Raw genomic sequence first — 18,103 nt, 5'->3', positions numbered from 1 at the left:
TTCTCGGTGAACTTAACGCCTCAGGCGGTGAAAGAATCGTCGTATGCTCCAGAAGGTACATTATTACGAGCCATACTTGGTGTTACCTCAAAAGAAACTTGCCTGAAGTGACCGACACATGGTAGGGGTCGAGTTATTGATGTGAGATGGATCCAAAGTTCGAGTAAAAGATGTGTTTAATCATCGAAAACACGTGCGCGCACACATTTTATTCATGAAATTGAAGAGACTGTCTGAAACTTATTGGTAAGAAGAAGCAATCCTTTTACAACAAGACCGGATGGAATTCAAACCATTTCCTTATTACGCAAGCCGTACCAATTCATGTCTGTCTAATCTAAACCAGCGTGATAAATATCATTTACGAAAGAATCAGCATCAAGCCTAACCAAAAAATATAGAATGAAATGTAACAAGAACATCAAACCTTGGTATTTATGCATCCATTATATAGACCAATTATAACTCTAAATTCACATCATAAAGATCCGGAAGAAGCTTGCTCGATGAAGAACGATCCCTGACCTCGTTCTTACTCGTAATAGAAACCGAAGAATCGATCCACGGCCCATCCATTGACATGCTTCTCTGCACTTGACTATCCACAGAGAATGCAGAAGTGGAGATGTGGGAATGGCTGTCCTGTGATATCCTCTCAAAGGCTTTAAACCTTAAGTCCTCATTTGGCAAACCGCGTTTAATCAGTGGCGCTTGTATAGGACTTTTTCCTTCAAGCATGCTAACCACAGATGACATTAATGGCCTGAGTGTAGGAGATGGATTTGTGCACAAGAGAGCTATGTTTAACATGCGCATGACTTCTTCTTCTGGGTAGTGTGAACCGAGAATGGGGTCCACGAGTTCTAAAAGGCTTCCTTGCTCTTGTAGGACATATGCCTATCAAATTCAAGCAGAAAAAAAGAGGACTAGATTTAGTATATCGCATGTAAAAGTTAGCAGTTTTAGCACATTAGGATAGCAAATTACGTAGAAACATAAGGTTAGTCTGCGACTCTACGAACCTAGGATTCAGAATATATTGTGGCAGCGCAGGCTGCACAGCATGTATTCATTCGTATGAACAAAAAACAATGCGGGTTCATACTGTTACCCTTGATAACCGAGATTTTCAGTTGAGGTTTTTTTTCTCCTCCAGTTTTCTGAGTAGTACTCTACAAAGTTTTGGATGCACAACCTCCCCCCTCACAGTAAACATCAATAAAACCACTGCAGCTCATGCGCTTGTTTCCTTACGCATTACTTAAAAAAAACTTCCGCCTAATGTATAGTACCATACAGGTTGGAACTTCATTTTTTTCAACTGAATTTATGTCTGTGGTTGTGTTTATTTATGTGGGAACTGATGCCGTTGTTTCATGTATATGTTTAAGTTTTTTTATTTTTTAACGGGCACAGTTGAAGTCATACATATACTAAGAGGAACAACAAGAATCTCTAGTGCGTGCAGTAGAACAAGAGCTAAGCAATCAACACAGAATTGAGGTGAGTATATCTTACCCAGTCAAGAAGGTAAACGAACTCCTCCTTTGGCCTGTAATTCGTGTTGCTTTTCCCGCTGACAATCTCTAATGCAACGATTCCAAAGCTGTAAACGTCTGCTTTATCTGTTAAGTAACCCCTCATGGCATATTCAGGAGCCATATATCCTCTGAAACAATGTAAGAAAAATTCAGCAAGTAGTTAACCCAATAGGGGTTCACGGTTAGTTTTCCTTCCAAGCTATGAAAATGTCGATTTCTACTTTAAAAGTCATTTCCATCCTCCGAAGAACATATTTTGCAACAAAGATGGCTAAATTCATTCCACTGACATCCACATGACTATCAATTTCACACAAGCCCGTTGAAGTGAAAAAGTAACTACATTTGTGCTCATTGTGTTACTACTAAATGCGGAATGGGTAAATATAAAGAGCCGTATGGGAGAGGAGGGAGTGGGGGGAAAACTCACATTGTTCCAGCAATTCGTGTGCTGATATGGGTGTTCTCCTCTTCATCAAGCTTGGCCAATCCAAAGTCTGATATCTTAGCATTGAGATCCTTATCAAGCAGCACATTGGTGGCCTTAATGTCTCTGTGAACAATTTTCAACCGTGATTCCTCATGAAGATAAGCTAAGCCCCTTGCAATCCCTAAGCATATCTTTTTCCTTGTTGGCCAGTCTAGTTTTAACCGCTGGTCCTCACGACCTAAATACCGAGAGACTGAAAAAGTGAGTCGCTTAAGTATAAACCATTCTCAGGATACATGAAACGGTACAGAAAGAGGATAATGAAGAAATTACCGAATAGTGCACGTGCAAGACTATTGTTTTCCATGTATTCATATATTAGCAACAACTGGTTTCCTTCTATACAACAGCCAAAGAGCCTGACAAGATTTGGGTGTTGTAAGGCAGATATCATGCCTATCTCGTTGACAAATTCACGATTTCCTTGCTTTGATTTGGAAGAGAGCTGCTTAACAGCGATTACAACACCCTCTGGCAGGACTCCCTTGTAAACTGGCCCGAATCCTCCTTCGCCAATTTTGTTTGCAGGGTCAAAGTTACCGGTTGCAGCTTTGATCTGTCTCAAGCTGAAATAACCTGTTTGTAACTCGAGTGCTCGAAGTTCTGTAACAAGGATGGGAAACAGAATACCAGAAATTGAAAATATATCAGAAAACAGCTGCAAAAAAATCATCGAAGTGTAAATTATAGTACTTCCTATTTCTCGCCGATAATGTTGTTAAAACGAGATCACCATTTCATTTTTTTTCTGCAGACACCAACGTCACATAATTTCAATTTCTGCAACTATATTGTCTTTTATACCAATCGACAAAGTTCAAATTGTATGAGCTAATGAATCCTTAAAAGACAGACTACTCCTACTAAAGGCAGCATCTAGCTTATAAGTAATCAGTAACGGACAATAAAATACCTATATGCCAACATAGGCCTGTTTATGAGCTGTAAGATACACTTGTGACAATCATATGAAGACATACACAATCATCGCATGATGAGAGATGCTCAAGTATTATGAAAACTTCCAATCTTTATTAGTTTTGAGAGAAGATGCCAATCAGAAGGCCAATTTTCCAGCTGTTCCTCTACAAATGTGAAGTCTGTGTTCTCTACAGAAAACTAGCATATGATTTAACCAAAAAATGTTTTACCAATATCACACAAAAATGCTCAAAACATCTGTCCTTTTTTCAAAGTGGTAAACCTAAAATGCATTAGCTATCAAATGGAACCAAGAGAAGAATTTCATTTGAAAAATTCCAGGAGTGTCATTATCACCTTTATCTTCAAGGTCTTTCCCACCAAGGTAACCTTTCATTCGGAGTACAACCAGGATCAACAGAAGGAACGCACATGAAGCAACCACAATGCCAACAATAGCTCCAACAGAGAGTCCCGTATGAGGATCAAAGTCTAAAAAGAAGGATATGATCAGTCTCATGACAAGGTAGAAATAGTGTTTCAAAGTTGAAGATATACTTACTTGGTGTCACTGAAATAGCAGATATAAGAGGCCCATATACACCTCTACTAGGAATTGCAGTAGTCCCTTTCCCTGACCAGTACAGGTGGATCTCCAGAGAGCTACCATTAACACGAACATCGTTAAAATCTACAAAAGTGCCCTTTCCAGTGCCTTCAGCTTTCTCCATTATATTGAAGTCCTTCAAAACTTTATCCCCCTAAGGGAGTGAAATTAAATCCTTAGAGGCTAAAAAATCCCAACTTTTGGGCATAAAAAGTTGATAAATACTATATAAGGTACAAACTGCTAGCATCTATGAGCAACACCAATAGGGCAATTGAACAAGTTGTCAAAGACAACAAATGACTGTCACTAACATAAAATGATCTCCAATCCATGGCTAGAGTTTGGCAATACGAGATAAATGAATGACCATATTTGGCATTTGGTGTGGCCATTTTCCAGATTTTGGGGACCCACAGTTAGGATTGGGATTTCACTTTTTAGGAAGAAAACTAAAGAAATGGCATTTCTTGCATTGGAGCAAGATTGCTAAAATTTTAGCATCTTGGAAAGTGTAGATGCTATAATTTGCAATTAAACGACCACTAGCATTGGAGCTACTTTACTTACTTGGATTGATACGTCAAAGAGGCGCTTCCCAAGGCTGCTAAATGTCTGATCATCTGAGTACATGATTTCAGCAAAATGGAGGCGAACTTTATAACTGCCCTTACGTAAGCACAGCCCGTAATACTTCAGTGAATTAGGGGCAAGGCGGGCTGTTTGGTAAAATTCTGAACCATTCACATTTAAACTGAATGTGTTGTTTGCCTTGTAACTTGCACCCCCATTGCCTGTGAAAACTCCTGTGCTGCTATAAGCCCATTTTTCGGAAGAAGAGTAAAAGTATGATGGACCTTCCGTGGCTAAGTCCTCTTCATATTCATTCCCCTCGAAGGTTGTTTTGCCACCTCCACAGTTGATAAACAAGGAATAGTCTGTGTTTAACATTCAGATGATCTTTAGACAGTCACGAGTTACAAGTTTGCCACTACCACATAATACTAGAGCATGGAAGGCTTAATACTTACGTTTGGGTGTCTTTGAGCAAGGGAGGTCTTTCCTCAAGCACCAAGCAACTCTACAAAATGAAGTTCTGGTTCGGTAACAACGACCACAGTACCCGGATGTATAAATCAGTGAATTAAAATAAATTCCTTGGTATATAGGAAACTTACGAGTTGCTCTCTGCTGTTGAATGACTGGAAATTAAATTCCTGTTTTGACCAATTCAAAAATGGGTAATTTGTTCGTGATATGAGAGATCAGAATATCATAGAGCTTCAAAGTAATAAGCTTACACGGTTGATGACTGGCAACCAACTGTAGACGATCCTATAAAATCGTTGTACGATATATCGCTGCAGTTGGAGTTGCAATGTGACAAATTTCTTAACCATAAGTTCAATCTCACAGTGCTTTCAGAATCGACAATGGTAAATGCATGTGTGATTTGTGGCCAAAGAAAAATAAACAAAACGGGAAATACTAACATGTCATTGTTGCTGTTTATTATCCAATCAGGTACTGCTCCGCTAAGTGAGTTGTTATTCAGAAACCTACATCAGTATTCAATATGTGTCATATCGAATAGAAGTGAATTACATCACATATAACAAACTTGGAATTACGTAGCTAGAGAGGCGGAAAGGACATAAAGGTTTGGACATACAAATCTTAGAAAAATCGTCACTCACATGAAATTCAACTTCAAGCTCCGAAATGTTGCCGGAATTTGACCAGTTAACATGTTGAAGCTCAAGTCTCTGCACATAAGAAGCACCCGTTACCAATGCCACATGGTTATCTTACTGAGAGGGGAGAAAATTAAGTGACGTTGACTGCGTGATCGAATCTACTTTTCTACTCCACTTTGTTCCCCTGGAAAATTACTAAAGCTCCAAACCAACTGCACATAGCAACTCTCACACAAACTTGAATTAAGGTTCACAAGCATACTAACTTCTATATTGAATTCACTAGCCCTGAAGAACAATTTCCATATACATAGCTGAGGGGAAAAGGTTAGATGTAGTATATCTACAATTAAAAAATCTTAGGGAGATTGATTCAGCTAACCGATTAGTAGATGCCCAGCTGATTATTTCAAGGATCAAGTTTGCTAAAGACTACAGAGGTCCAAGTGCCTAATATAGGTACTTGTAAGTTAAGTTATTTTCTTTGAAACCTGTCATATGAAACAAGATAGCAAATCAATGTCCAGAAGCATGGCTGTTGTACCCAAGTACCCTTAACCACAACTATCGCATGTAAGGTAGGTTGTAACATGCCAAGTCAAGGACCAAATAACTAGTGAACCATTTAATTCCAAATTCCAGGCATAAATTTGCCATCTCTATTTTGACGGATATCATATCAACATTGGTTACAAAAACTCTGAAAGCATGCATCCCTGGAAGAGTAGCAGTTAGAATGAACTTACAATGTTTTAAGTGCAGTAAATTCACCAATGTAATCTGGGATGGAACCCGTAATTAGGCAGTTTCTCAGTATCCTATGTATTAAACATAAAGAAACAACTCAGTAAGGTGACCGAACCACCAATTCATGACACGAGATTGCATTTATCCCATGAATAATAGACTATTCAACTTACAGAATTTCCAGCTGTTTCATCTCCTGCAGATCCGGGAATGTCATACTTGTGCCATTCAGATCTGATATTCTCCTGAAAATTAAGATGCTTCCGGTAAGATTGGTTAATACTACCATGTTCTTGAATCCATAAGCTTCATGAACCCGAGAGCTTAATTTAGGTTGAAAAGAATTACGAAACATGATAGGGTGGGTTTGAATGAAAATAGGTCCTCACAACTCAGTTATGTTCTTCAGCTGGGATATGGTAGAAGGAATGGGGCCATCCATGGACGTGCCTTGCATGTCCCTGAAACAGATTGATTACACAATTATTTGAGATGTTCTTAGGCAAAATGATAGTAATTGAGAGAAAAACTAGTCAAAAATTTGCTGATAAATGATACTTACAGTCTGTCAATTTTCGTCCAGTTCCCAATCAGAGCAGGTGTGTTCCCAGAGAGTGTACTCCCGTCTATCCTACTGCAATCAGCCAATGGAGTTTTAGAATCTAGGGAATTCAAAACTAAGAAATGTCAAATAATTCACACTTACAAATCTGTCAAGTTTTTGAGGTTGCCGAATGAGTCTGGAATTGTCCCTGTAAAATTGTTACCTGAAAGAAGGCTGCAGGAAACCATCCAATATGAATACCCTTGAAACAATATGAGAAACAAAGGACTAGTAGCAGAAAACTGCCAATGATGGATGGGTCTTGACGCATTAGTTTTGTTCACGTTAAACATTACAAGAACATGCAGAAGAAAATGTTGAACTATGTAAGTGGTTATTGACATTGCAGCCTCAGACAAAGAATGCTTTATATCTGCTGATCAAAAAGAACGAATGCCTTATATTGAGTGACCCAATGGCTGAAAGATGGACAACCAAGAAATGCAGCGGCAGGAAAACAATTGTGATGTGAGTCACACTCATGTAAGAGAGAGAGAGAGAGAGAGAGAGAGCAGGAATTCAACCATACTAAAAATATTCCAGAAACAAAGAAAGAAAGAAAAAGATTAAAGAAATTCCTCAAGGTTGAAACATAACAGTAAATTCACTATAATATTAAGGGGCATAGGATCTTACCATAAAGGTATTCATCTTAGGATTTTTATTTACTCTACTTCCTGTTTTCCTTCTGAATGAACTCTAGTGATTTCTCCTTTGGAAACACTAATCGTGATAGTTGTAAATTCAAAATGAGCTTGCTCAGCTTTGATGTTCCTCAACAGTACACCATGAAAACTACACAGCTTTCTTGCAATTCTGTTCCAGTGTTATCTTCCAAAAGATCACAAAATTTCAGAGATACCTTTAGTAAGTTAATAGGGAAGTTCAAGCCAAGTTACTGAATTTTATCAAAACTTGTAATCAAGACTTAGTTCTGATATGTCTTCTTGTATGATATGTGAACACCACCTAGACAAGGTCATGCTTTTTTTCCTTTCTTTCTTTTTTTGAAAGGCGACAAGGTCATGCTTACGGCGACACTTCCTGATCATGATAGCTGTGACTTTAACAAGTCAACGGTCTATACTCAACTACCATAGCATATGAGATAAGAAGTTTGTTAGTGAAAGCACCACCATGTAGTACAGTTTATTCTATCTTACATAGTTATATGTCTCAGAAAGAAACCATTAGTTTAAGAAAACAGCAAAAAGGATTAGCACTCTTACAGCCTCAACAAACGACTCAAATTTCCAAGGTTTTGATGAAGAGGTCCTTCAAGCTGATTATCTTCCAAGACCCTGGAAAATATGGCTTGTGTTAAAACCAATGGCATGATTCGTCCTTTATTCCCATCAGGAAAAAAATACCGATGCTTACAGATGCTCAAGAGTTGCAATGTCACCGATTTCCTTTGGAATTGAACCATTAATGCGATTTCCCAACAGGGACCTATAGTACAGAAAAATGTTAAATTCAGCACACCAGTATACTTATAAGCCATACACAAAGGATAAAGCTCTTAAAATATGTAAACTCAAGTGTAGAACTTACAGAGTTGTGAGAGGGAGCTGAGAAAAAGATGTCGGAACTGACCCGCTGAAATAGTTACGAGAGAGATCTCTGTGTTGACAAAGAAGCATTCTTATTCCACCAATTTCGAAATTATCATTGCATAAAAGGTGCCAATCTTCTTTATTGATCGCTTTCTATTAGGATGCTAAGGGGATTATCCTATAAATGCTACTAGCAAGTAGTAACAGGATAGCAAAACGTTTGCAGGCAATCGCACTCTATGTTATATTAACTTTAGAGTATCTTTCAACTTCACTGACTTGGTTCTCAGCTCACAACTAAATCTGCCAGCTGATTTGAGTAAATTTTGTTATGGCACATTGGATTTGTCATGGAAATTTTAGCAACCAAATTGCCTTTTAAGAGAATCGAACTCAGAAGTTTGCAGTATGCCAACACCTACCAATAGTTACATAGTTTCTACGAACACCAAATATGTTTAAAAACAAAATGAACTTCATTGGCATTATCAACTTTCATTCGCTTTGTGGCATCCAAACAGAAGATTAATGTGTCTAGCCTTCGTAACCTAGAAAATGCATTTCCATGTTAATGATAGAAAGGATTCACCATGAACCAATGAGGCTAATTTTTTTTACTGTAACAGAAATGTGTCACTTACATTTCTTGCAGATAACTCAGATTCCCAAATTCTTCTGGTATATTTCCTGTTAAATTTTGACCCTTCAATTGGCTGTAATCCAAGGAATCAGAGAAAGTAGCATAAAGTTAATAAGAAGAGGCAAGTACCTAGCAATCAACGTAATTCATATATGTGAGGTCGAACAACTAATATGGCCAGAGATCACTAGGTTTATTCCAATGGAAAAATCCCTCGCTGAGAGCCTGAAACTCATGGAAATATGCTTGAACTCAGAAGTTATAACGTCGCAAATACTTTCCAATAAATTTACCCTGAAGAATATCTCATACGAAAGGCTGAGTTATAACCTTATGGCATTGCAACAAACTTTCAGATTCTTAAAAAGACTATGCTGCAGGTGCGATGACTTGGTTATAGATACTAATATCCCAAAAAAAATTGTTTTAGATTATGCCAGAGTTAATAACTGTATAAAAATATTTTCATAGCCATGGAATTCAGTGTCAGAAGAGGGCTACAGTCAGGAAGTAAGGTAAACTGGTGGCAGCAATTTGCTGCAGCCATGAATCAGCCATAACAAGAATCTTCCAGAAGTAGAGTGCCGAATATTTCGTATGTTAGATAATGGACAGATATATAGAAGAATTAAAACAACACCAGCAAAGTTCTGATTGTTCAAAACACTACACTAAGGTGGGTCTTAAATTTGTTTCCTTTTATTTACTTGTCAGGCAATAAAAACCGGTCCTCTCTTCCTATGAATAGACATTCACTGTTATGGTGTATCCGTATATGTTCTTGACGGTAAACATAGTAATGGAGTTGTAGCCTCAAGTAACCAAATGTCCCACCCTACGGTAAAAGGATATTTGAGAATTCAAAATTAGGAGCACCAAGTATACAAATGCAACTCTGTCGAATATCTAGATCACCTCCTTGACAAGTTCCACCTTCCTTTGACATTGACAATGTGGGAAACCGGGGACAACCATATACAATTTTTCAGTTCATAGAGAACAAATCTGGTTTGATTCCATGCAGATTGATTCTCCTTCTAGGCAAAGGATGAGAAGAAAAGTGACGCATAGATCAGGGTTTCACAGGCAGTTTGATGTAGTACCTTACATTTGTTTTCCTATTGGGAGTATGAGTAATCCGCAGGCCTACTATAAAAAAAAGAATCTATAAGAAGATTGCTTTGCCACGAGCCATTTCATTATGCATATGTTAGCCTTGCGTTCACCATATCCTCTATGATTTCCTTGCATTGAAGGTATTACATATTTTTTTTCAATGTGATTTCCTTGCATTGAAGGTATTACATATACTAGCACATATGTAAGTATACTTCATCCAATGCATATCGTATGTCTACTATAGCTAAAGTTCAATACAGAAACAAGGTCATACATGTTTGTGACGTGGCAAACAGTTTCATTGCAACCGCAAATGACAATGATAAGTATCCTGTCATCAACAGTCACATTCTCATATCTGCCGCTACTGCAAAAACTCCGGTTAATGTTCAATTCTTTGATCTGTAGCTTTTCCGCTATTGTTGCAAGGGTTTGCGCTGTTACACAACAGAAGATTCAAAATTTGTTACCATCAATAGCATTTAAAAACCAATGATATTTTACTATACTCCTCTTTAGCCTATTTCATGATACCATTTCCCAATTCTTTTATCCCGTGATGATATTTCATACCGCGCAAGGGATAGTTGGAAACAATAAGAAAACAGTCACAGGAAATGAGGAATGAAAATTATTTTTGTATTAAAACTTCCAGATGAAACAGGCACATTCAGATGCCTCAAACGTAAGACTAGTCCTACATGTCTAGGTATCATCCTAGAATAGTCAAATGTGTTTGGTATGAATTAAATGAATTAGGAAGCCAAAGCTATCTACATTAGTCCAATGATTAATTCCATCTTTGACATTTCAAAGTTGGTATAACACAGAATTCAATCAGTGGCTGGTCCTCCTTTCATACTAAAATGTGATAACTGATAAAATGCCATGCATATTTATCTCTCCCCAAATTTCTCTCCCATGGAAACCAGGGGTGGAACTATTTTACACTTAAAAGATCTGGCACTTATGATCGATATCCAAACAACTTGACTTTTCATACAAATAATGATGGAAAAATAGCAATTTAAAAGATGAATAGTATGGATCATAAAAAGGTTATCTCAATGCTTTCATTTAAAGACCGTTGGAGAATTGAATCAACTCTTTGTTGGTTTATAACCCAAAACAAAGATCGGTAATTTAGTCACTTTGAACTTAATCTTTCTCTTTATATTTTTACGAAAAAATAGTTAACAATACAAGTGGACTTTCATTACACATCGCCACCCCGGAATCTAGATCTTGGCTCCGCCACTGATGGAAACATCAACACATGTGTCCCATTATAGACATGTCCCATACATTAACTTCGCAGTGCAGGGTCTATTGAGAACTCGGGTAACATACTTGATCACAAAAGAATCAGAAGGATGAGTTACTTGCTAAATAATGCCAAACTGACCATTTCCCCCAAATTTGACAATAGTCAGGGATAAAAGCAAGGTTCCAAACACATTAATTCCTCTTCTGTTCAACTCAAGTTAACAGTCCTTTTATCAACAGCTTGATATAAATTGAATTTTCTTTGTAATGCATTCAGGCTGTTGATGTCTCCAATAAAAAATTCAAGAAAAAATTACATATTTCAAATATGTTCTATTTCCTAATAAAATTATCCATTTGCCGTCCAATGTGTTACCAGGACTTAAAAAAATGAATTCACTATAATATAATAGAAGCACATATGAACAAGTGGCGACGGTGACCACCCTACAAGTTCAAGAAAATAGATTACTACACTACGCCTTCAGTTTCAATTTGTTTGTTCACTTTTTTACTTTTTAACTGTCCCAAAGTATTTGTCTATTTTGTAAAGTTAATGGACCAAAAGCTACATAGTTCCTTTTGTGTCCCTCATCTTTTGAATCAAAGTAAAAATTAAACGAAGTTAAAGGATACTTTGCATAGTTGAACATTTTTGTAAGTGTAATGAATAATGATTGTGTTCTCTCATAAAACTATTGTATGGAGATTGTACAACGAAATTGGGACCGAGGGAGTTGCATTTTTGTTAGGTATCACCAAACTAGGGCAAAATCATTGCAGAAATTTACTAATGAACACAGTATCACAACTATTTTGAAGGATAACTTTCCAAAGTTAGATATTTATAAGTGTAGTGATTGTGTTCCTATGAAAAACTCGTGTTATGCAAATTGGATAAACGAATTGGTATGGAGGGAGTAGCGTTTAGAAATATAATAATGAATAGTACCAATACAAGAACACATGAGAGCATCTCCGGCCCTTACTCTTTTAGGTGACTCTAAACCAAATTCTGAGTAAAACCCTTCTACACGCACTCGAGTGCTTGAACTCAAACTCAAACCAGATTGAGTTTTACTCAAAAAATATAACTAATCAATGCGACTGAAATTTTTGAAGGCTTGTTTTGCTCTTCACAATTTACAACTATGCCATCAATGAAGCTTTTACTCAAATTTAAGCTTATGTTTGGCTTTGTCCATTGGAGTACTTCATATCAGATGAAGCTTTTGCTCAAATTTGATATGCTTTGAGTAACCATAGCAAGTACTCTGATCAAACGGAAACAAACACATGGTAAAAAACAAAACGAACAATAATCGAACACGCCTTCCTCAACATGAACGTTGAGAGATCAAAACATGAACTGCGATTGTTCGTTGCAAGTATAAACCGCCGCCAAATAATAGAGATTACTTGGGGCAAAGACTGAGTGGCACTTAGTGCAACTTTATGTAGTTTGTGAGAGAGATTTTGGTGATTCAAATTCGGTTGTACGTACCTTCGTCTTCGGGCAGAAGTTGAGCGTAGCAATTCAAAACCAGCAAGGCAAAGAGAAGAACAGAGAGTATATTGGAAGTTGTTGTTGCTCTCTTAGAAAGAGCCTCCATTTTTGTCCGCTTTAATTCTTGTAAAGCAGTTGTGCTGTTTAGCAAATCGACAAGGCCTTGTACTCAACAGCGCAGACTATGGATTACAATGTTGAGAGAGAGAGAGAGAGAGAGAGAGAGAGAGAGAGAGGGATGGAATGGAATGGAATGTCGGAATAGGCACAAAAAGAACAGGAAAGTTTGGAGAGGGGGCGGTCGTTGGGATGGGGCTAAGGAAGGCGGGAAGGAATTAAAATGGTAAACGAAGCAAAGTGAATTTAATGGGACGATAAATCTGACCAAAGAAAAAGGTAAGGGCTCCCGTAACTGTCCCAGATAGTCCAATAAATTTTCCAAAATGCAATGCAAAAGTCAAAAGAATAGGCCGAAAAAGAGTGGTTTTTTTTTTGAAAGGCACACACATAGATATTTCCAGCAAACATATTCGAGAGGGTTCTCAAATGGGGAACGGAGCGAGAACTGTAGTCGTGCCGAGCATTACCGAGAGGTGAATGAACCCAAACAACATGCGTTTTGAATTTAAATTATTAGTAATTTCCCTCTTGATAATAAACTTTTAAAAAAGAACTCAGTCCAACATCTTTCTTAAATCTTTAAGAATCCTCGATCGATACGGATAAGTAGAAGTAATGATATGATTGTGGTAGAAAGTAACACTAATATAAAAGGAAGGCCAAAATTAACTTTAGAAACCATAATTCGAAATAAATATAAGTTCCTTCAACATCAAAACACGATACCCTGAATAGATCTCAATGGATAAAATTACAAATTGATATACTGGACCTCAATTTTTTAAGATTTAAGTCTAGCTTTGATTTTGTTTTGCTTTTTTCGCAACAAGAATCATTCAATCATCATATCTAGCTTGATGATGTGGAAGGTGTTTGACTTCTCCCATTATGGCTGCATGGGGTTGAATCTAGTCGAGGAAATAGGAATAAAATAGTGTTCATGAAGACCAACATCATTGAACCTCAATTGTTAGCAACTACTTTAGACGTGTTCACAGGAGCTTTCTATACGTCAGTGAAATTTTCGGTTCAAACCTCCTTAAGAACAAACCATCACCACAACACCACCTAAATACAAGTTGGCTTAGAGTCCACCATCTTTATCATCGGTAAGACTCGAACCTGAATCTCTGCTAAGGAATGTGATGAGTTGAGCCATCCACGCTACCACCTTCGGTGGTAATTCTTCTTATTTGTTCGTAACACTTTTAAAATAGTGTTTGACTTTTCTCATTATGGTTGCATGACTTTTCTCATTATGGTTGCATGAATAATCTTCCAATAGACTTTAATAAATATATACTAATGAGAAATGTCCGACCAAGTCAACGTATAAACCTCGAGACAAAAACCATGAGCTTGAATCTTGAATTTCGGATTTTAATTTGTACATGACGACTTTGCATACGTGACGCTGGAGTGACATGAAGCACTTGTGCTTTTCCCGTTGGATATTCTAGGGGGAGAAAAAAATTCGACTAACTGCGAATCAAATCGAATGAGTCCAAACCGGTTCAGTTTGGTTCGGATTTCTAATTTTTGGTTTGGTCCCGGTTTAGAAAATGAAAAACTAGATGATATCATGAAATGGTTTGGTTTTCATATTTATTTTCACGGCTTTGGTTCCAAACTGATCCGAATCACAATTTACATTCCATTGAATTGATTACATTTAATTGGTATTTCATTTAGGCTCCATTCAGTTGCATGGAAAGGATGAAAAATAATGGAAAAATTAAACTTTCCTGTAATTTGCTACAACTTTTTCCGTTGGATACAACTTTTTCCACTAGAAAATACTTTCTTGCAAAACAGATCTTGTGAAAAGGAATGAATTTTAGTTTTCCGGCAATACTTCTTGTCAAGAGAACACAGAAAAATGAAATTTATTTTTCTTTACTTTACCTCACTTCATTTTTCTTGGGAATTCATTTCCCACACAACATTTCCGACAATGGAGCGAAGCGTTAGGAATCATGTTATAATCCTATCCTATATAGTTAATATACTACGTATCTTGTTTGTGAGTTTGAATCTATTTTTTGTGATTTTAATGAAATTGGTTCAAACACAAGTTTTATTTTTATTTTGTTTATGCAAAACTTCATTTTTTCAAAAGGCCTTTTAAATAAATTATCTCAACTTGAAGTAAACCGTGGCTCGAGACTAAAATCGAACCGCAGTCTAACGGTTTGGATTGGTTCGGTTCTATACATTTTGCAGATTGGTTTGGTTATTGGTTTACCGCAAAACCAGATCAATCCGGATCGCGCTCGCCCCTATAGACTATAATTAGAGTTTTGAACCGGATACTATTTGAATATTATATCCTATGGGCTAAGGGTCCAAAGATAGTGAAGTTGGGCCTGAGTGGGCCGAAAGCATCATTGCACTTTGAGATGGGCCAGAAAGTCTCCAACCCGACTAAACTTGGCCTAATGAATTGCAAACTTCCTTCAACAAATTAAAGGGCAAAAAAAAAAACCTGTCACGACCCACAACAACTGACCTGCTTAATTATTAACCTCAAATTATACAGTAGCTCGTCGCAATCGTTTATATAACACTTTAACTTGTTATATCTCCTCGATGTGGGACTAAGCCCCAACTGGGCTCTCACAAAAACCTTATCCGCGGTGTGAAAAAAAGCATGAAAGGCCAAATATGCTAGGACGAAAAACAGGACCACCTGTCAAGTCTAGCCCATATTGCTTGCTCCGATGATTGTTGATGTTTTTGTTTTGGGTTCTCGTGTGCAAATCGATTACAAAAAAATCATACTGATTCGATAGTTACAAGGACGTGTAATTTCGTTGCGTTTATTCTCACATGATAAGAACTTGATTTGTATAAAATGTCGTCTAAGTTTTGTGATAAAATTGAAGAAATCGTGCATTTAGAAATACCAGATAAAGCTGAGGGTTTTAGTACGAAAAAAATCTTTAATACAACGGTTATTTGTAACGATATCTCACATGATGTGGACTCTATGTATGTGTAGGTCCCACACCATGTGAGTGAGGCGTTACAAATAACAGTTGTATTGAAAATCTAGTCACTTTAGTACATACTCCAATTTAATTCGGAAATTAAATGAGGTCCAGATAAACAATGTGATAGGCCAATGGATAGGATTGGTTAAATCATTTTATAGGATTGAAGAGGATCGATAACAGATTTATGGCAGGTGGTTTAACGGCGGGGGTTGGCCCCGGAGCCTGGGTTCTACAAGTTTTTAGCCGTGGGTTTAGGCCTGGAGATTTGAAGAGGCCGAAGAGGTTTTGCAATCATCGGGCGCCGTGAGATCGTGGTTTTAACGGAGTTTTAGCCCTGGAGAGGCCAAGTCCCTGCAGTGAGGCCAAGTCACTGCAACTTACAGCCACACAAAACGACGCCGTTTTGTGCCAATATTTTTATCTTCATGACGAGAGGAATCTAAAAAGTATAAAATTTTGATCGAAATCCAATATTTTTTTAATAAAGACGAAAAAATTGGCTTATTAGCTTATTTTTGTTTTTATGTGGGTTTATTTGGCTCATTTTTGGCCGGAAAGCCAATGGCTTTTTTAGAAGAACAAGCCCTACTATCCTTACTATTTTTCAAAAAAAATCTCAAATCCAAATCCAAACACGACATGAATCACTTTGCCCCTCTTTCATCAAGGCTGTCCATTCTTCGATGCAAGACTTAGACTATGTTCCAAACACAATAAGAACTTATATTTTTTGTGTAATAAGAAGACTTGTTCCGAAAATAAAAAGGCTGGTACTTATTTTGGAAATATAGGTACCGTTTTGGAAGAATTTATATAGGTACCGACCGGTCGAGGAGAAAAATCGTACCGGCGGCCGCACCGGGCCTTCTCCGGCCACCAGACGGCCGATCCGAGCCGTCCAAAAATTCTATAAAAAAAAAACGAGGGGGCACATGTGAGAATCAACTGCATCCGTGGTGTGTAGGGTGCTTGATCCGAGCACCCCTTTTCCGTGTAGGGTGCTTGATCATATATACACGGAAAAGGGGTGCTCGGATCAAACACCCTACACACCTCGGATGCCGTTGATTTCCACGCAAGCCCCCTCGGTTTTTTTTTATAGAATTTTTGGACGGCTCAGATCGGCCGTCCGGTGGCCAAAGACTGCTCGGCCCGGCACGGCCGCAGGTACGATTTCCCTCCGCCCGCGCCCATTATCATGAAACGGGGGAAGCTGCTGTGCAGCTTCGTGCTGCACAGCGTGCTGTGCACCCGTCGGCGACTACTTGCCGGCATCGGTCCGGCGATCGGAGACGTTCACCGCGTAGAGCTCGTCGAGTTCTACGCGTGTGCCAAAAATCAACTCGATCAAATATCGTTAAGTGCCTCATCCAAACGCATATAACTTGAAAAAAATGGATCCACTGGTTTTGATCCAGTGTTTTGTATACATTCGGATTTTTTTTTTCAAGTTATATGCGTTTGGATGAGGCACTTAACGATATTTGATCGAGCTGATTTTTGGCACACGCGTAGAACTCGACGAGCTCTACGCGGTGAACGTCTCCGATCGCCGGACCGATGCCGGCAAGGTGTCGCCGGCGGGTGCACAGCACGCTGTGCAGCACGAAGCTGCACAGCAGCTTCCCCCGTTCCCCATTATCATAGCAACAGTCTTATTTTTTGTATAAGGCAACTTTAAGCTTAAAAATCATGTGTTTACGCAAATAATTTTCCTAGCACTATGGATCTTATTTAATAAATCTCATTGAGATCTTTAATACGGTGCAAAAAAAATTGAATTTTTTTTTTCATTTATATTATTTTTGAGTTTGAAAATGTGAAAGAAACTTTTTATTTGGGTTTTGTGGAATGACCCTTCTTATTTTTGAACGAAAAATAGCAAAATAAGTACTTATTTTTTAAAAAGGTTTCCGGAGCCTTAGGTTTTTTCAACTTCAGTAAAATCGTTGGTTTCAAAAAAAAAAAAAACTTGCGTCGGTGAATTGAAGGATGTGAAACCAAGATAACTTGCGTAAATTGGATTAAGGAAAACCTCTCTCTCTCTCTCTCTCTCTCTCTCTCTCCAACCCAACTCCATCTCCATCTCCACCGACTAACTCACACAACCATGTCCTTTAGATTCAAACCCTCTTTCCTCCATCATTGACCTGCGACTGTCGAATTTATCCCACATTTGGCACGCAACATTAAAATCAACCAATTAATTTACATCAACGGGACAAAAGATATCAAGAAGTAAAGATTCAGGGGAGGATAAGGAAATTTTCGACTACAAATTGGTTCACAAGT

At 37.9% G+C, this 18,103-nt stretch overlaps 1 protein-coding gene across 2 annotated transcripts; it reads right to left on the bottom strand.

The window, feature by feature from the left end:
• Positions 1 to 281: 281 nt before the first annotated feature.
• LOC131331464 (probable LRR receptor-like serine/threonine-protein kinase At1g53430) lies at positions 282 to 12,978 on the bottom strand. Of its 2 annotated transcripts, none has more exons than XM_058365412.1 (23): positions 12,693 to 12,978; positions 10,197 to 10,359; positions 8,805 to 8,876; positions 8,162 to 8,230; positions 7,988 to 8,059; positions 7,837 to 7,908; positions 6,710 to 6,781; positions 6,566 to 6,637; positions 6,393 to 6,464; positions 6,177 to 6,248; positions 6,003 to 6,074; positions 5,257 to 5,325; positions 5,053 to 5,118; positions 4,861 to 4,920; positions 4,738 to 4,776; positions 4,591 to 4,640; positions 4,130 to 4,497; positions 3,515 to 3,713; positions 3,310 to 3,444; positions 2,305 to 2,634; positions 1,972 to 2,209; positions 1,519 to 1,669; positions 282 to 897 (listed from the first exon to the last, which is right to left on the bottom strand). In XM_058365412.1, exons 1-23 carry the CDS (start codon positions 12,799 to 12,801, stop codon positions 460 to 462), a joined length of 3,060 nt encoding a protein of 1,019 aa, XP_058221395.1. In that variant the 5' UTR covers positions 12,802 to 12,978; the 3' UTR covers positions 282 to 459. The 2 variants fall into 2 exon arrangements, with proteins under 2 accessions (XP_058221395.1, XP_058221396.1); XM_058365413.1 differs by lacking the exon at positions 12,693 to 12,978 and adding an exon at positions 10,457 to 10,602.
• Positions 12,979 to 18,103: the final 5,125 nt, after the last annotated feature.

This window comes from Rhododendron vialii, chromosome 6a (assembly GCF_030253575.1).
Source record: "Rhododendron vialii isolate Sample 1 chromosome 6a, ASM3025357v1".
Taxonomy (NCBI): domain Eukaryota; kingdom Viridiplantae; phylum Streptophyta; class Magnoliopsida; order Ericales; family Ericaceae; genus Rhododendron; species Rhododendron vialii.
This window is presented reverse-complemented; position numbering and strand designations above follow the sequence as displayed.